General features: G+C 34.9%; 1 protein-coding gene across 3 annotated transcripts in view; it reads left to right on the top strand.

Annotated features, from left to right (window-relative positions):
* MCTP2 (multiple C2 and transmembrane domain containing 2) overlaps positions 1–17930 on the top strand; it is a 268641-nt gene that overhangs the window by 118243 nt on the left and 132468 nt on the right. For 2 of the 3 annotated variants that reach the window (XM_069098511.1, XM_069098510.1), the window contains exons 9-10: positions 10725–10889; positions 13414–13544. In XM_069098511.1, coding sequence (XP_068954612.1) covers positions 10725–10889; positions 13414–13544 — 296 coding nt within the window. The remainder of the gene's footprint in view (positions 1–10724; positions 10890–13413; positions 13545–17930) is intronic. The other variant, XM_069098512.1, reaches the window with a different exon arrangement.

Raw genomic sequence — 17930 nt, 5'->3', positions numbered from 1 at the left:
AGGGTAAGGCACGACTTCTGTCTGCCTCATCTGGGTTTGTTCATTTGTCCAGAGATCAGCAACTCATAGGCTTAATGATGTCTCCCCACATCCCTTTACCCCCTCTGCACCGCCACCCAAGGGCCATCACTACTGTGTGTCACGTAGACTGTGAAGATCCTACTGTTCTAATACAGAGCCTAGGTTAGGCCTGACAGGAAAAGGCTTGACTGATTTTAATTGTAGAAGACTGAACTTCCCTATCCTAATATCTGATATGTTAATCCATTGGTGATCTCACTAATGGAGATAGTCCTCCCACTGGAATGGATTGTGACCCATCTGTGCTTCTCATCTTGACTTATTCTTATGTCACTGCAAGTAATCTTACTACTACTATTGCTAGTGAAACTAATGCTCTTCGTAGTACTACTATTATATTAGTAATACTACTGCTGCTGCTGCTACTACTGCTACTACTATTCTTCCTACTGCTGCTACTACCACTACTGCTACTGCTACTTAAATACTACTTCTAATAGCTAAACATACATCATGCTTTAAGGTTTATAAAGTGATATACGTATGTTATTCTATTTGATCTTCATAACAACCTTGTGAGGCAGGTGTTATTATTCCTGTTTTACAGATGAGGGCTCCAGTGTACTCCAGACCGCTGACCTATTTACCGCCTAGCCCTATCTTCCATAGTGCAGGAAGGAAACTATATTCCTGTTATCTCTGCTACTGGGAGATTAAGGGAAGTGGGTTGCTTGAGCTCCAGAGTTCTGAGCTATAGTAGAACTAAAGCACCTAAGCAATGTCCAGCACCACAATGGGCTCCCTCCCTCCTGGAGTGGGAGCCCATGAGGCTCCCTAAGGAAAGACAAACATGCTCAGGACTGACATGGAGGAGGTCAGAGCTGCTGTGGTGATTATGAGTTCATCAGGCCTATGAGGGCCATGATCATGCTTTTAGGCAAGATAAGGAGATCTAGGCTAGGAAGGAGAAGAGAGGATCAGAAAGGAGAGGAGAGAAGAAGAGAATTAGAGTAAGACTTGGTAATATCCTCTGCAGATGCTGTCAGGATAGAAAAAAAAATCTTATCCCCTTGGTACTGCCAAATAGTTTAGCATCAGACATAGACATGTTTTTATTAGTGGAAATCACATTACAGAAGAGACAGTACCACTGTACCTGAAGGACCATGGGTCCTTCCTAGACTTGCAAATGAAATTTCTTAGATAGCTTGTCTTTCTATGTTAGAATTCAGGCTCATTGAAAATAGAGAATATCTTGCTTTTTTTCCTATTTGTATCCATAGTCTTTTACACACAGTGCTTAATAAAGACTTTTACACACTTTCATTCATTTCTCTGAACTTTTACTTCGTCTATAGGATGACAAAGGTGGGCCAAATGATTTCTAAGGTTGTCTTTCAGCTCTACTCATAATTTTGCAAAATGTAGCATTTAAAGAGTAGCCTTTGTCTTGTATACCTTGTGTTATGCCTGATTCTGTTAGCCCCATTTTCTTGCCTCCCTTTGATGTACTGATTAATATACAATGCAATTTCACAGTGATGATCCATCAAGACCTGACCTCTGAGAATTTGGAAAATTGAAGTTAAAAAATAAGCCATTGGTGAAATATAATAATTAAAACAAAGGTGAACTTTTAAGTTTGAGGACATTGTTTGGCACTGGATTACACTAGTTTTTTAGAGTGTCATTGTTGGTCATTGAGTAATCACAAAGAAGTCCTGAGAAAAGACAGAAATTGTGACAGGGAGGACAGTGTTTGGATTTTTGGTTCTCTGGGTTTTTGTGAAGTTTAAGTACATGTCTGCAATTGAGAAAGATGTTTTAAAAATCTCCTTTTAATTTTTCTGCCAGCCTCAAGTCTCGACTTATTCTAGTCCATCCTCCATACACTTCCCATAGACAGATATTCCTAAAATAGACAACTAACCACATCACCCATTGGCTTATTAAACTGCAGTTCTGTCTGTTGCCTCTGAGATAAAATATGAGCTTTGTCCTTTAAAGCCATTGACAATGTAGTTGCACCTACCTTTTCAGACTTTTACACATTCTCCCTTTCATACAGTCTATGATCTGGCCAAGCTGTATTCCTTGCTGTTCCTCAGACATGACATCCCATCTTGAGTCTTCATGTTTTGCACAAACTTTACTCCTTCCCTGTAATATATCCTTTCTTGCCTCCATCTCTTAAAAATCTCTAGCTGCTTTCAGATGTCAGATCAAGTTGATCTCCTACATGAGGCCTTTCACAATCCCCTCACTTTCTAGTGCCTTGTCCCCCAAATTACATTGTATTTATTTATTTCTTATGTATTTTGTTTGTGCTTATACATATATATATACATATATATATATATATATATATATATATATATATATAGTTTCCAATGATAAAATGGGAGTTCTTTGAGGGCAGGGTCTATTTGATGTTTACCTTTGTAATTCCCATGTGTGGCATATAGTAGGCACTTACAGCTTGTTGATTGATTGAAATAGCTAAAAACAAACCATCATTTACACAATTCTGAACTCCAGATCAATATTATAAAAAGAGAGCCGAACCACATATAGTTAGTGTTCTGTATACTCCACTCATTTTGTGGTAACTAAGCATTTGCCTTTAGTTTGACCAAGAACTATGATACATACTCTGCAGACTAGAGCATGTCAGTCTTCTTTTCTTTTCTTTTTTTTAAGGAAATGACTTACTGATGACACTAGTTAAGTAGATTGAATTCCACATGAAACTTTTTTAGCTAATGTGTGCATATTTGTTTGACCAAATTATTTTACTTAGACTTCATTTTAAAATTTAATTTCAGAACTACACATAAATCCTTACATTTAAGGGGAAAAAATAAAGCTAAATTTCCCATATAGTACATGGGAACCAGGAGAATTTATGCCTACACAGTTTGCTTCCTCCTATTTAAAGAAGCTGTTTAGTGTTATCTCTTTTGGAGGTCTGTTCCATGGAAGCATGGATATCCTCATGTCATTCCATAAAAGCTGTTGACAGGGTATAGTAGTTTTGCATGATGAAAGTCAGGACAGGGGTATTTTGGGGAAGTATTTTATAAACTGAATGTTCTCCCTTAACTCTTTTAGATTAATGATCATCATAGGAATCATTTATAGGTTGATATTCACATTTTTCCTGAGATAGATATTGCTAGAGAGCTATTTTTTTTACCTTCTTTGTTCCATTGGCTACCTAGTTGCTAAAAGGAACTTGGGGAAATGTTTTATACATCAGAGTTGAATTCGAATATTATTAAACTTTTCATCAACACATTCACCCTTCAAAAAAAATGCCTTAGAGAGCTCTGAGGACAATTCTAATGTTGGAGTTGATAACCCCTGGCATGTTTCAATCAAACAATCAATCATATATTTATTAAGTTCCTATGTGCTAGACAATGGGGATATAAATACAAAGAATAAAACAATCCATCCTTGCATGAACATACATTCTATTAGAGAGACAACATGTGCATATATAAAAATAAAGTGAATAAATATAAACTATACTTAGTATTTAAATACATGGTATTTGATATTTCATTTAATCCTTCCAACTAGCCATTGAGTGCATCAGTAAAGACTTCATGTAGAAAATGGTGCTTGGGCTGAGTCTTAAAGGAAGAGAAGGTACTCTGTGCAGTGGAATTAAAGTGGGATTGTATTCCATTTATATGAGATGGCCAGTTCAGAAGTATGGAATTGAGAGATAGAGTGTCTTCTATGAGGAGCAGAGAGAAGGCTAGTTTGGCTGGATGGAAGAATGCAGGGGAGTAGGAGAAAGAAATGTCCAGTGAGGCTGAAAAGATAGGTTGAGGCCTTAAAAACTAAACAGAGGGATTTATATTTTGTCCTGGAATCAATGGGAAGCCTCTGGAGTTGGCTGAGTAGTGAAGTCACATGGTTTTAAATTGTGAGGAAAATCTCTGTGGCAGCAGTGTGTAGGATGGACTAGGGAGGGGAGAGATGAGACTGGGAGACAAAATAAAAGGCTTTTGCAATGATTTAAGGGAGAAGTGATAATGACAGACTAGAACTAAAATGGTAGTTCTATGAATGGAGAAGGTGGCTTCATTTTCCAGTCCCTGATTGCCACTCATACTGGCTTCTATGCCTTCCCATTGCATCCCTAGGCCTGAGCTTTATCTATTGTTCTACGAATTTCAAGATTTAATAACTGTATGGTTGGAAAGCAAATATGTATGAACATATGAAATTCCCTACCCCGTATTTTTTTTTGCTTTGTTTTTGAGGGTGGGAAGGTAGGGCAATTGGGGTTAAGTGACTTGCCCAAGGTCACAAGTCTAATTTTTGTGTTAAGTGTCTGAGGCCAGATTTGAACTCAGGTCCTCCTGACTCTAGGGCTGGTGCTCTATTTACTGGTCCACCTAGTTGCCCCCCTACCCTATATTTTTTTAAGAAATACAATTTTAGGGGAGGCTAGGTAGCGCAGTGAATAGAGCACTGGCCCTGAAGTGAGGACCTGAATTCAAATTTGGCCTCAGACACTTAACACTTACTAGCCATGTGACCTTGGGCAAGTCACTTAACCCCAATTGCACTGCCCTCCCCCTGCAAAAAAAATACATTTTTAGTAATACTGTTTTTCAAATTTAGTTTTATTACTATATTTTGTTGTCTAGTATTATCCAAATTTCCTAGTGTTTCCCTCTTCTCACCTTCTGGCCCTCAAAAAATAATGCCTTAAATCAAAGAGCAGGAAGAGAGGGGGAAAAAGTTTAAAAAAATTAACCAGTATGTCAAAGAAGTCAGATATTTTTGAAGTGCATAGCACCCATAATATCCTCCCTGGAAACTAAACTCTTCTTTGGGGTCAAGTTTGGACATTATAATTTTAAAGCTTTTAGTTTTGCTCTTTTTGTTCTTGATATTTTCCTTTTACATTGTTGTAGACTTTACATATTGTTGTCATGGCTCTGCTACTTCAGTTTACATCAGTTTATGTAAATCTTCCCATGCTTTACTGTATTAATAATTAATTGGTTCCTGCAGCACAATAATAATCCCTTATATTCATGTGCCACAACATTTCACTTTCACATCACTGAAATTCTTAATTTTGTCTTATGTAATTACCTCTATCCCTTGTTTGGTTAAGAATTTGCTACCTAGCCAGAGCTATTAATGGTACCTGATTTGATTCTCCTCCACTTTTTTAATAGTACAGTTTTTAATGTTCAGGTCACATTATCTAGAATTTATTGTAGTATAGTTCAAGCTGTTGGTCTAAACCTAATTTCTGCCAGACTGTGTTCAAGTTTTTCAAGAAATTCTTGGCAAATTCCCCAGACAATATATGTTCAGGGATTACTAAGTTCAGATATTTTTGATTCTTCCTTCTCTAGTAACTGATTTGGTGATCTTTTTGTATTTTAAGAAGTAACAATTTTGATGAAGTCTTCTTTATAATATGATTTGAGATCTGTAACGCTATTCTTGCTTCATTGCTATTTTTTTTTTCATTATTTCCATTCGTATTTTAAAACTTTTATTTGTCCTAATGAATTTCGTTACTGAATTCTGTAAAATATCCCCTTTGTAGTTTAACTGGCATAGCATTAATGAAATATATAAATTAATTTGGATTGTATTGTCACTTGTGGTACTATATTGGAATGCTTCCTAGTCCAGTTTGGTATCGCCCAGCTTTTAGGGGTAGTATAATGTCATGGGAAAATACTAGAATACTAGAAAAGTACTACAAAGAGAGTCATGTTCTAGGAAACTGGCACTTACTAGCTGTGTTATCAGATTAATTGTAATAGCATTTATACTTCAAAGGCTTGTGGTTTCTTTGTTATGGGTACTTCTTCCATCAGTACATCTCACAACCCCTCTATGACTTAGTACATGATCTATGAGGTTCCTTTTGTACAAAACTTTGTCATCTAGTAGACAGCCTCATGATAAGCCTTTATGAACTTAGCTAGTCTGGACAACAGATAGATAATTTGTCAAGGTATCTGAATCTTACCCAATTTGGTAGCATCTAACACATGGCATAAATGTTTAGAACCCACTTCCGTGTCATGAGACAGAAGAATATTTCAATGGAGGGAAGATGATGATGATGATGATGATCATCATCATCATAAATTTATGTTAATGTGGCATTTTGCTATTCATTTTGCTGTTCATTTTATATTATAATTCTTAAAACCCTGTGAGGTAAGGAGAGAAGAAATTATTATTTTCATTTTATAATTGAGGAACCTAAGACTTAGAGAGATCATGACTTGCCTCAGATAAAGCAGGGATTTTAGTAAGTATGGTATGTGTTTCTATTATATTTCACTGCCCCTCTATTGTTCTCTCCTTCTGCAACTCTTTGGTAACACCAGTGACTAATGCTCCATGCTATAACTTCAACCCCATTCCATTTTACACATCAACAATGGGAGTCCCTTCATATTATATTTTTTTGTTCTAAAGTTTTAAAACATGATTTATTTCAATAGAAGTATCTTTAATAAGATTCTCTTATCCTTTATTACAGAGTCAGAAAATTTTAGAATTGTAAGGAATTTTAGAGATTAATTAACTCATACTCATAGATAAGAAAATCTTATCCGTAAGTACTTAGTGACAAATGTGGAAATATAGCTTAGATTTCCTGAGTACTAGTCCAGAACTTCCTACCCACTCTGCCATGTTGGTCTGTACTCATAAATACTGAAGTATGATAGTACCTTCTTGAAAGCAGTGTATATATCCATTTCTATTTGCATTACAAATAGATTAGAAAAACAGATGAGCTGTTTCATGAGGTTAATACTGGAAAAGACAAATGCCATATCAAATTACTCTGAAAATAAAGAGTTGCAATAATAACCAACTTAATGTACATTCATTTTTATTTATATATTTTAAGTGGCAGATTATTTTCTCACGTGTAGATAGTTCTTATGATACTGTCTGATTTCTCCATTTATATAAAGTTACATGGTTCAAGTTAAAGATAATAAAATAAGTACAGTGTAATATGGAGGGGTTGGTGGAGAAACATAAAATAGATTAGTGTATGATTTTAATAAGCTGATTGGGAGGAGAAAATGAATCCATATTAACTGAAGTGCTTTTGTGAAGTGAGCTAGGAAGTTAGGATCAGAACGAAGGTTTTCCATAGTTCAGGTGGAACAGACTTTCCTTTTGATAGGTCACTTCCCTTTTTTTCTTCACATTCCAACTCTGTTAGAATAGCTAATTGTGCACATAAGCTCAAGCAGAGACTCAGGAATCTTAGTTGTACAGCCAAGTGAATTAGAGGAGATGAGATGATTTATTGCTGGGAGAAAGGGAGTGCTAGAGGTTAGCGCTACAGCACTCTGAGATCATAGACCGGCAGAGCAGCACACACAATGGTTCAGACCTCGGCCGACCTCAAAGAAAGACTTATTGCCCTTAGAAGATAGATACACCTCTCCAACTCTCAGCTTTATAAAATAAATGTGGAAGTTATTAAGAAGCCTTTATGTATATAACACACACCAACAGAATAAAGGGATTACAAAATGAAACTTAATTTTGAAGAGAACTATTTGATAGTTTTTCATAGATATTTTGGAGGAAAAAATAGCTGAGTGGAAAAAATGCTAGTCTCTTTTCACTTTGTGAACCATGCAATAAATATGTCCTCCCCCACCCTGTCTATGGGAAAAAAAGAAAAAAAGAAAGAAAAAGAAAAAAATTGGACTGGATGAAGCAAGTACATCACATCAAACATGACTGTGTTAAATACTAAAATGTTCAAAGTACGACTGAGATAGATAAAGGCTTTGATGGGAAGTGGATATTTCCCAGGGACATTACAAGCAATAATCCAGATGTTATGGTGTAATGCAACGAGTGTCCATGGATAGATCGGGAGCTCAAGCCAAGCAACGCCTGCTGTAGGCCTTAGCCCTCCACTCCCATGCTGTTCTGCCATATGGAAGCAATCTCTAGGCCCCTTTAATAACCAGCTTTGGATTCCATTTTCACAGGGCTCATAGAGCTAAGTGGAGCTGTTTTATGGACAAGTTAGATAGAAGCCTTTCCAAGATAAACATCCAATTTGAAATTAGGACATACCAAGCCGCAAAATTATTTTAGGGCATATTTCATGGAAGTACTGCCATTTTTCTTAGGCAATTGCCAGACTGTAGGATGCCCTTTGATCCCTTGTGGACATTACTCCCTTTTTTATAAAAAGGATTTTGAAATAGTTGCAGTGTTTAGGGAGGAATATATCTGCCGGGACTTTGAAGTATGTCCATGGGAACAGTCATGCTTTAGCTTTTTGGCCTGCGAGTCAAACTTAAAAAAAAAATGCAGCTGGATTTATGAATCAAAATCTCATTTTCTTTTTAAAGGTAGGAGGTTTCAGCCTGTGTCTCTAATAAGTCAAATAATGATTTAAAGGGAAGTATATTAACCTGTATATAGAATACACTGGCTTATATTTGCCTTAATAAGTAAGTGTAAAGACATTTGTGTTTATGCATCTTATAAACCTTTATTACTGAATGTGTCACAACCTAATTCTAAATTTCAGTCTTTAAAGGAATTACTCATTTTCTTGTAGCAGAAGTATATGTCTTTCTTTTCAACAGCCTTCAAACTATAGCCTTTGACTATATTGGGGTAAGAAAAGAAAGATTCATGCAATTTTTCTGTAGTGTTTCATTTTCAAGGTTGTCATAAAAGAATAGACCAAACATCCTGTGTTTGCATTGTTGCTTCATCTAATTAAGGATAGGAAAGTGACTTGTATTGGATGAGGTAAACCACTAGATAATTAATATGGTGCTGACATACCATTTGTTCTGGTAAATTGTGACTAACTGCTGTCTGAGTGAATCTTTGTCTAAATGATTCCAGAAGATATATTGCACAGATGACAAGAATGAACAAGCCAAGTTAAGAATTCATCCATTAACTTGGATCCTTGATGCCATTTAAATTTTTCTGCTTCCCCCCTCCCCCCATTCAAAAAACATAAAACAAAAGATCTAAATTCTCAAGTGAACCTGGGATTTTTTTTTCAATTTTGAAATAAATATCATTCAGATATCTCCATGTAACCTAATGATACAGACATTTAGACAAATATTTCTGTGTATCTTAGTTATCCTTAGCATTTATTGCCACCTCTTTCATGCCATGGTATTTGTCTGTCGCTAAGAAGACTACTGCTAGGTGGCATGCATATGCCTATACTCCTTACTACTGGGAGGCTGAGGCTGGTGGACCACTTGAGTTTGAGAGTTCTAAGCTGTGGTAGTACTAAAGTCAATCTGATAGAAAGAAAAGAAGGAAAGAAAGAAGGTAGGAAGGATGGAAGAAAAGAAAGGGAAGGAAGCAAGGAAATAAAAAAAAGAAGGAAAGAAGAAAAAGTCTGGCGCCATTATGGTGAGTGAGCCTTTGGGGATCAGGGAACCACCAGACTGACTAAGAATGTATGCTAGGGGGCGGCCAGGTGGCTCAGTGAGTAAGAGCTCCGGCTCCAGTGTTGGGATGACCTGGATCAAATCTGGGCTCAGATACTCAGTACCACACCCAGAAATAACTGGCCGTGTAACCTTGAGCAAGTTACTTAACCCCGATAGCTTAAAAAAAAAAAAAAAAGAATGTATGCTAGATTTTTAGCTTAGGTGAGATAAGAGAGACCTTGACTCAAAAAAATGCCATCATTTATTGATTTGGGCATTGTTAGCTCTTGCTGCTATTGAGGATTCATTCTTAAAAAGAGATCATTTCAGTGGCAGCATAAGGAAGTTGAGTTCAAGTGACAAACTGAAATATGAAAGCCAAAATCAAAGTCAATATCTCAAACTAACTGAAGTTTTTCGATAATCTATGCTTAATATTTATTCTACTCTTCACAATCATTCCTTTCCCTCTCTTCTTACTACTGAAACGGTTAAAGGCAAGGTTTAGCTGCTCTGGTAAGTGATAGTCCCAGTGCAAAACCAGGTAAACCAATGCTTGTCTCTGGTCACTAAAATTAGAATATGGTTAAGAATGGATTGATATAGGGAACTCCCAAGTAAAAGAACTCTTTCCACTGATGCATAATAGTGAGGCCACATTCTTTGTAACTCTTATTCTTAGGAGGTTGACTAAAGGATTTAAAGATTGAATGGCTTGTCATAGGTGACACCTAGTGGGAGGTATCCTTGAACCAGGGGTGTGTTGGTTGGTGCCAGCTCCTACTGCTCTTAAGAGCTGATTGTTAAATTTTCTGTATGAGCATTTCCAGGTCATTTATCAGCAAACACTACAATTCAGGCTTAATTTATTTGTTTTTTTTAATTGTATATACACAGAGAGACTTAAGAACATAATGGATAAAATATTAATGATTCAAATTAAACGAAAAAGTATATCATATATACTTTTGTTTTTTCCTGGTATGCCAGTTGTTAAACATTTACCAACTCATCAGTTGACCTGAACCCAGGTCTTACTGGCTCTGAGGTCAACTCTTTTAACATTATGACACAATGTCTCTCACCATTAGAATTCATTATAGAAAATGCTATCTTAAAATTCTGTTGCTTGCTGTTAATGTCTTTATATGAAGTAACAAAGTTTCAAAGTTAAATTCTGAAATCAGATCTATAGAATTATCATGAGATTTTAGTAACTGATACATATATTTTTTCTTTTCTTTTTAGTCCTCTTTGATACGTAACCTGCGACTTTCAGAATCCTTGAAGAAGAACCAACTCTGGAATGGAATTATTAGTATTACTTTATTGGAGGGGAAGAATATCTCTGGAGGAAGCATAACAGAGATATTTGTCCAATTAAAACTAGGGGATCAGAAATATAAGAGCAAGGTAAGTGTCATCAATTTTATTAGGAAATAAGTACTTTGAAGAGTATTAAAGTGACTTTCCTGCTTCTTTTCTTGCCCAATCCTAACTTTTCTTCAAGGTTCTGCTAATAATAGAAACAATTGCTTTTGTGTATTTAAAAATAACTGTAGTGACTACATTCATTTTGAAATATATTTTTCTATATCATTCAAGAAATATGAAGGCCTGTTCATTTTATGAAATATCCATGACAAATAATGTTATTTTATAAATTATTTTGAAAAAAGCCAGTGATATTATATATGTGTGTATATGTATCTATGTGTCTATACATATATTCATTCTAATGCATGGAGATTCTGGTACTTCTTTTTCTTATAAGTCTTCAATTTATTTATTTATTACTGACAAGCCTAGTCATAATAATCTTCAGGAAGATCCCATAGTATTTCCATGGGTGTAGGGGGAAAATCACTACTATAGTACATTGTATTTTTTATTGAAATGATTGCATATCATGCCAGATTTTTTTTAAATCCATGCCCTTTGATCTCTTTGCTTTGTTTGCATGTGAATCAAAGATAGTGATCTATTTTTCCCAACAATCCTGTTGTTCCTTGCTATTTTATTCTTTTTAAAAATTTTGTGCTATTTTATTCTTGATTAACTCAAATGTCAAAAATATTTTTGGAGAAGTTGAAATGTATTTTAGCTTACTTGCCAGATTTCTCAACTTATTTTCACCATCAAATACTCATTTTATTTTTATGATAATAATATAAATTTACATTTATATGTAAAATTCACTGGCATTATTTCAAAGTAATCTATCTTTTCCATGTATAATATATCACATAAAGTTGTAGAATATAAATACATAAATTCCAGATAGATTCAAGGAAACATATGTGAACCTGTAGCAATATCATTTTCACTACTGTGTCATTTTTAGAGCAATACCAACTACTTAATAATTTCTATATCTAAAAACTGTAGTGCAGGATTGAAACCACAGGGTTTAGAAAAAAAATATTCCTTCCTTTGCTAGAAATATCCAAAGAGTTGATTAAAGATGTTAAATAAAATATTTAAATAATGCAATTATTCACATGATTTCCTCCATTCTCTACTTTCATTTACAAGTGTAAATTCTGACAGAACCAGCTAGTGCAACCAAATTTAGTCTATCCTCTGTATTAAGATTCATTGAGTCAGTCCCAAGTGGGTCATGCAAAGGATTTATAAGAAAATGATTCATCACTAACCTCATTTAGCCCTTTTGACTAAGGTGAAGTGTAGTATTAGTTAACTATCTTGTGCTTTCTCCCTCTGGGGAATTCTGCACTTAATTTGTGGTCTAATAGGTTTTTTCTGTTTCCGAAATTCTGTGATTTGATATATCAACCCTAATGTGAAAAAACGGCTTAAATTATTTTAAGTGGTGTTGGCTGCAGCTGAGGCTCAGTGCTGCTGAGTGTTTTTGCTATTCAAGGATAATACACAATACAGTTTGGGCATGAAATAATGGGTACTACTGCAGGTCTGCTCAACTCTTTATAATCTGATGGTTAGTGTTTCAATTTGTCACTCTTATAAGCTCAATTCATAGTATAAATTCATAGAATAAAATAATGAAAATACTTCTAATGAATCAAAATGTATATATGTAGCTCAGTTAAAGTAGGAGATTGAAGATAAATGTTTACTGCTTTAAAAGAAGTTTTTAAGCTGTCTTTATTACTTGTCAGATTTCCTTTATTTTTATAATGCTAGAGTTCACAATCAGGCCTTAGTTTTAGCCTCTTACTGTCCAGAAACTGGCAACTGACCTGTTATAACATGCCCTGTGGCAGCAGATTGTAAGAATTTTCTTCCCATTCTGATCCTTGGCTAGCCTGTTAACTATTCAGTAACTTCAATTGAAAAAATCACTGACCATGTATATGTCCTGAGTTTCTGGTGACAGACAATATTTTCAAATGCTTTAATGTATCTAACAGATGCTAGATAGCTGAAAAATCTTTTCAGAATACTTTTATTTGCATTTTAAAAAATCACTATGCTCAATTTAGAGCACTTACTGATGGGCCATGGCAATGGATGTTAATATTTTAGTGTGTGATTATCAGAACAATTATATCATCCATCCCCTATTTGTGAAATTTATCTATATTATGTTCTAACATTCTTATTACATAGTCTATATAAAGTTGTATTGACATGAACTATCTATTCTTAACAATAACTATAATATATTTATGTACAATATAGATATGATAAGGAATCATATTCTTTCTCCTTTTGAAGATAATTTGTTCCACTCATAGCTGCAGAAAGCATCTGTGAAGAGTTTAATTTTTTTATTAAAGAAATCCTCTAATACTCTTTAATGTGTTATTTTTAATTTTTTCAAAATACATTTTTGCATATCATATTGCTATTTTCTCTCATAGTCCTTATGTTTAATTGATAAAATTGATGTATGAATACTATAGAGATTAATAAAGTTTTAAGAAAATAAATACTATAACTGCATGTTTTCTAGACACTGTGTAAGAGTGCAAATCCTCAGTGGAGGGAACAGTTTGATTTTCACTACTTCTCTGACAGGATGGGCATATTGGACATTGAGGTGTGGGGAAAGGATTACAAAAAGCATGAGGAACGTTTGGGGACGTAAGTCTTACATATATAAATAATGCCAAAAATGACATGAAAGATGTGTGTTTGCATGCAGTTTGTAGTTAGAAGATGGTTTTACAAATTTGGGGGGTGTGAGATGTACTTTCCTTGACAAACCAAGCAGTGATAGCCTACTAAACCACTGACTGTGACTACTCTGCTAGAAAGTACATGCCTAAGCACCCTCTTTGCATTTTATTTAATGGTCACTTTGCTCTATTCAAGAGGACACTGCATATTTGGGGGGGGGTGCTGGTGGTAAGAATGAAGGAGACATATAACACAATGTATTTACTTTTAATATTATTTAAAACAAAAGGAAAGGAATAAACAGGAGACTTCTGAAACAAATATAATTTTCCATAGATTACTGCTCCTTCAGGCAACAAAACTTTTCAATGAAAGTGTAAAAGGAAACCATGGAGACCTACATTTGTACTTTTTTTTTGCTGCTTCCCCTATTCTATTCACTTTAACAGTCGGACCTTTAGGAAACAATGTGTTGAAAAAACTTGACCTTTGTCCTCTATGGGATCTTGCCTTTTTTGACTCTGGCATGGATGAAGTCTTAGGAAAGAGTAGAGTATTTCTTTCTATACTACTGTACTTTTCTAAAACTTTTTTGTGTGTCTCCTAGCCTTGGCAAGCTTGCTCTTGGGGCTCCTAGAAATCTCTGTACATCCTAATGGAATTATTATTGTTTCACTGTTATTGTTTCACTGCTGGGCCTGGCTGGGGCACATTCATGAACGATGGTAGGGAAATAACCCATGTCATTAGCTAGTTTTAATACAAGTTTTATGGGTACTATCCATATGGTGAATAACATCCTTTTTTTCCACTCATAGGGACAACATAAACTTTATCTCATTTTCTTGGCTGTTCCCTCCTTTCCCTTGTCCCACCTTTCAATTTTTACTGCATGTCCAACTGAACATGTCAGAAAGTTGTAAGGCACCTCTGAATCATGCACGTCTGAGAAACCCAGGCATTGGCAACACCAGCAGTCTTTGTCACAGACTGCTCTGTCCTGTGTTGTGAGGATGTTGCTCAGATATCTCTGTCTAAAATTTCATTTGACCATTATTGGTGATAAATGAGTGGATTTTTAATATATGTAAACTGAAATGTTCTTATGTTTCAGATATCATTGTGAGGTTTTATTTCCTTTACGCAATAGGAAGTGATTTTCCACCCAAATTTGTTTCTCCATGTAGAACTATGTATTTTAAGATATGCCTTTTTGCTTCAAGTTTTGTCATTTGGGCATGCATTTATTATTCTAGATATTTCCTGTTTGTAACTTAGAAATATACCTGCACTAGTGATCAGTCTGGCCTTCCTCTCCATGGGCTTTAAAGGATATTTTTTGCATCCTTTTCCTTTTTCCTCTCCTGGGGTACAGGAGATAACAAAGTTCTCTCTTGGGAGCTGGTCAAAGTGCACAGATCACCATTGAACTTCCAGGTGGGGCCAAATCCTACTCTCAACTGATTTCTGGTTTTTTACACTTCGGAACCATCAGTTTGTTAGGAGTGTGCAAATCACTCTGATTTTCTAGATTCTTTGCCATCTAGACTTACTGCTTTTTTTTGCCATTAAAAAAAAACATTTTCTATTAGCAAATTACAGGAGGGGGAGGGAGTGAGAAACAGGGAAATAAAGAGAGAGAGACAGAGAAGGAGAGACAGAGAGAGACAGACAGAGGCAGAGAGAGAGAAAGAGAGACTCAGAGACAGAGTGAGAGAGAGACAGAGACAGAGAGAGAATAAGGTGAAGGGAGAGAAAATTTGGGTGCATATTATTTTCTAACTGTATGGAAAATAACCTGATGAAAAAATGTTCTTCACAGTAATAATTTGTTAAAACAAGATGTTTCAGATGTCTCCTAAGAAATGGAAAGAATCAATAAGAAATGACCTTTTGGGGAAGTAGAAAACTTGGTAGCTACTTACTTAAATCAAGATGTATTCTTTCTGAGAAAATTTTCCATACCAAAACTTCAGTAGTGAATATGGCTGTGCATCTTCTCTCAGGCTTGTTATTTTTTTTTCCTATGTTGGACTACTTTACATACCTACTTTTATTTAAAACAAATAACCACAGTTTTTTGATACTTGGGTTTACTTCCTTTAATAAATATTTCATCCTTTTTACTGCATTTTAAGCCAGTTTCTTCATACCATAGCCTAAACATTGCTAGCTGCTCACCATAGTCACATAGTTATAGACTTATTTTCCTCAGCCTTTGTTTTCTTAGTGCAAATAATCACAATCTTTTATATTTTCAATTAATATACATATGTTGTTTTTTTCTGCTCTATTTTGTGCCTCTCCTCTGACTTTGATATTCTCTGAATTTTAAAATCCTGCTTATACCAAAGAATAGAAAAATAATTTTTTTTATTAAACCCTCACCAATATTTCACCACTTCTACCCACTAGATTTTTATCTATTCAACTATCTGGAAGGGCAGTTGTTGCTATTGCTGTTGATTCCAAATCAAGCTCTCTTTCTACTGGACCATGCTGCCTCTGTTAATTAGTACAATACCTTCCACTTCTCATGAGTAACTTCAAAAGATTATATGTGGACCCTTAATATAAAAAGGTTGAGTACACCTGAATCTCAGGCAATATAGAAAGTTCTTTCAGTTTGTAAAGATATAGTACCAGTGAACTTTGGCTTCTATTTAGTATCCTTGAAGGGAGAGTAGAAATTATAAAATGAAGAGTCAACAAATATGTCAGAGTTGAGGCTACTTCCTTCCTTTTGTGAGGCATGTGAGATAATGGTGGCTATGAAGGAAGTTTTAGTTGGACACTGTTTAAATTTTCAAATCAAGTGATAATAATCTGGATATAGAATGACCCTTTTTGTTCCATATTTTAGAAGGAATCTCTGGTTCATACTAGCATTGTATTTAATTTTTGTTAATTTTGGTTCATACTAGCATTTGTATTTAATTTTACTGTTATTATTCAAAATTAAATAGTTTCATAAAGATAACTGGAATAGAATCATTATAGAATTTCTAGATTAATTTGATCTGGAAAATCCTCGAATGATAATGCACAGACCACTTTCTACAGCTCTTTCTTAGACACTACTCAGTTCCAGACTTTGTCACATAAAGTTGATCTGACATTCTGGCAGTTTACTTCACTGGAGGGGTTTGTTAGTGGCTCAGAGCTGGTAGGGAATCTGGGCAAGAGAGTTCCTTTGGACAGACAAATTGGGCCCAGTGTCGTTGATCTGATTTTACAGCCAGACTTGACACATTCATAGTTTTCCTCCTGTTTTTTTTTCCCCTTAGCCCCTGAGATTTACAGCTTTTAAAACTATTGCACTGTTTTCTGTCTCCTACATTTAAGTTAAAAGCTGACCAGTCTGCAATATAAAACATAGAATTATGGTAATGAAAAAGAGGTTAAAAGCTATCATGACAAGTAAAACTTGGGCAGGTTTGGCTGACTGATATGGTAAAATTATGCATTGAATTAAAGCATTAAGATGCAGTAGAATTAATGGAGAGGAGAGAATGGGAGGGCAGTAGCAATGCTGTATCAGCATGTGGACTGCAAATGGGCTGAAGTGGGCATCTTAAATGCTTACTAGATACAGAAAATATTTATATTTAGGACCCTGCCATCTTTGTCAGGTTAATAGATTCATAAAATTGTAGAATTGAATGAAACATTTAGAGATCATTTATTCCAGTGCTTATAACAGACAACCTAAAGTAGTAAAATGACTTACCCTAAGACACATATAAAATTAGCCAAAGTTGGATTTAGAGATTAAGTTTATTGCCTCGAATCCACTACATTTTGCTTCGTGTCACATCATTTTAAAAATGTTTTAATGAAAAAATTGCAGAATTTATATGAACATTACTCAACTTTTTTTTTTGCTAAGTAAATCTAACATACTAATATGGACTATAGTAGTCCAGTATTTTGTGACAATTTCCCACTGATATTGGAATCTTCCAATGACATATCAAGAGTAAAAGTACATATTTACATTAAGAAGGAAGGAAACAAACATTTATTAATTCAAGGATCCTATAAAAAACTAACCACACAATCCTTTAGGTTCCATGGACTCCATGTTAAGAATACCTAAAGTAGATCAAGTAAAAAGTATATATTAAACACTTACTATGTGCTAGGCGTTAGGCTAGACACTTGTTTAAAAAAATAGAACGTAAAAAGTGTTTTAATTTATATCAGGATCTGAACTAGTGCTAGAAAATGGGAGAAGCAAAAGAATTTTTCCTCAATGCTTTTAAGTTAAAAATGATTTTCATTAAGGTTTCTCAGCCTCAATATATTTTTGTAGGTTTTAGCCCACTATTCTTTATTAGAAGTGTTTCT

The sequence above is a fragment of the Petaurus breviceps genome, unplaced genomic scaffold (assembly GCF_028583685.1).
Source record: "Petaurus breviceps papuanus isolate PSGF00001 unplaced genomic scaffold, PetGlider_PUasm1.0 37, whole genome shotgun sequence".
NCBI lineage: Eukaryota > Metazoa > Chordata > Mammalia > Diprotodontia > Petauridae > Petaurus > Petaurus breviceps.
This window is presented reverse-complemented; position numbering and strand designations above follow the sequence as displayed.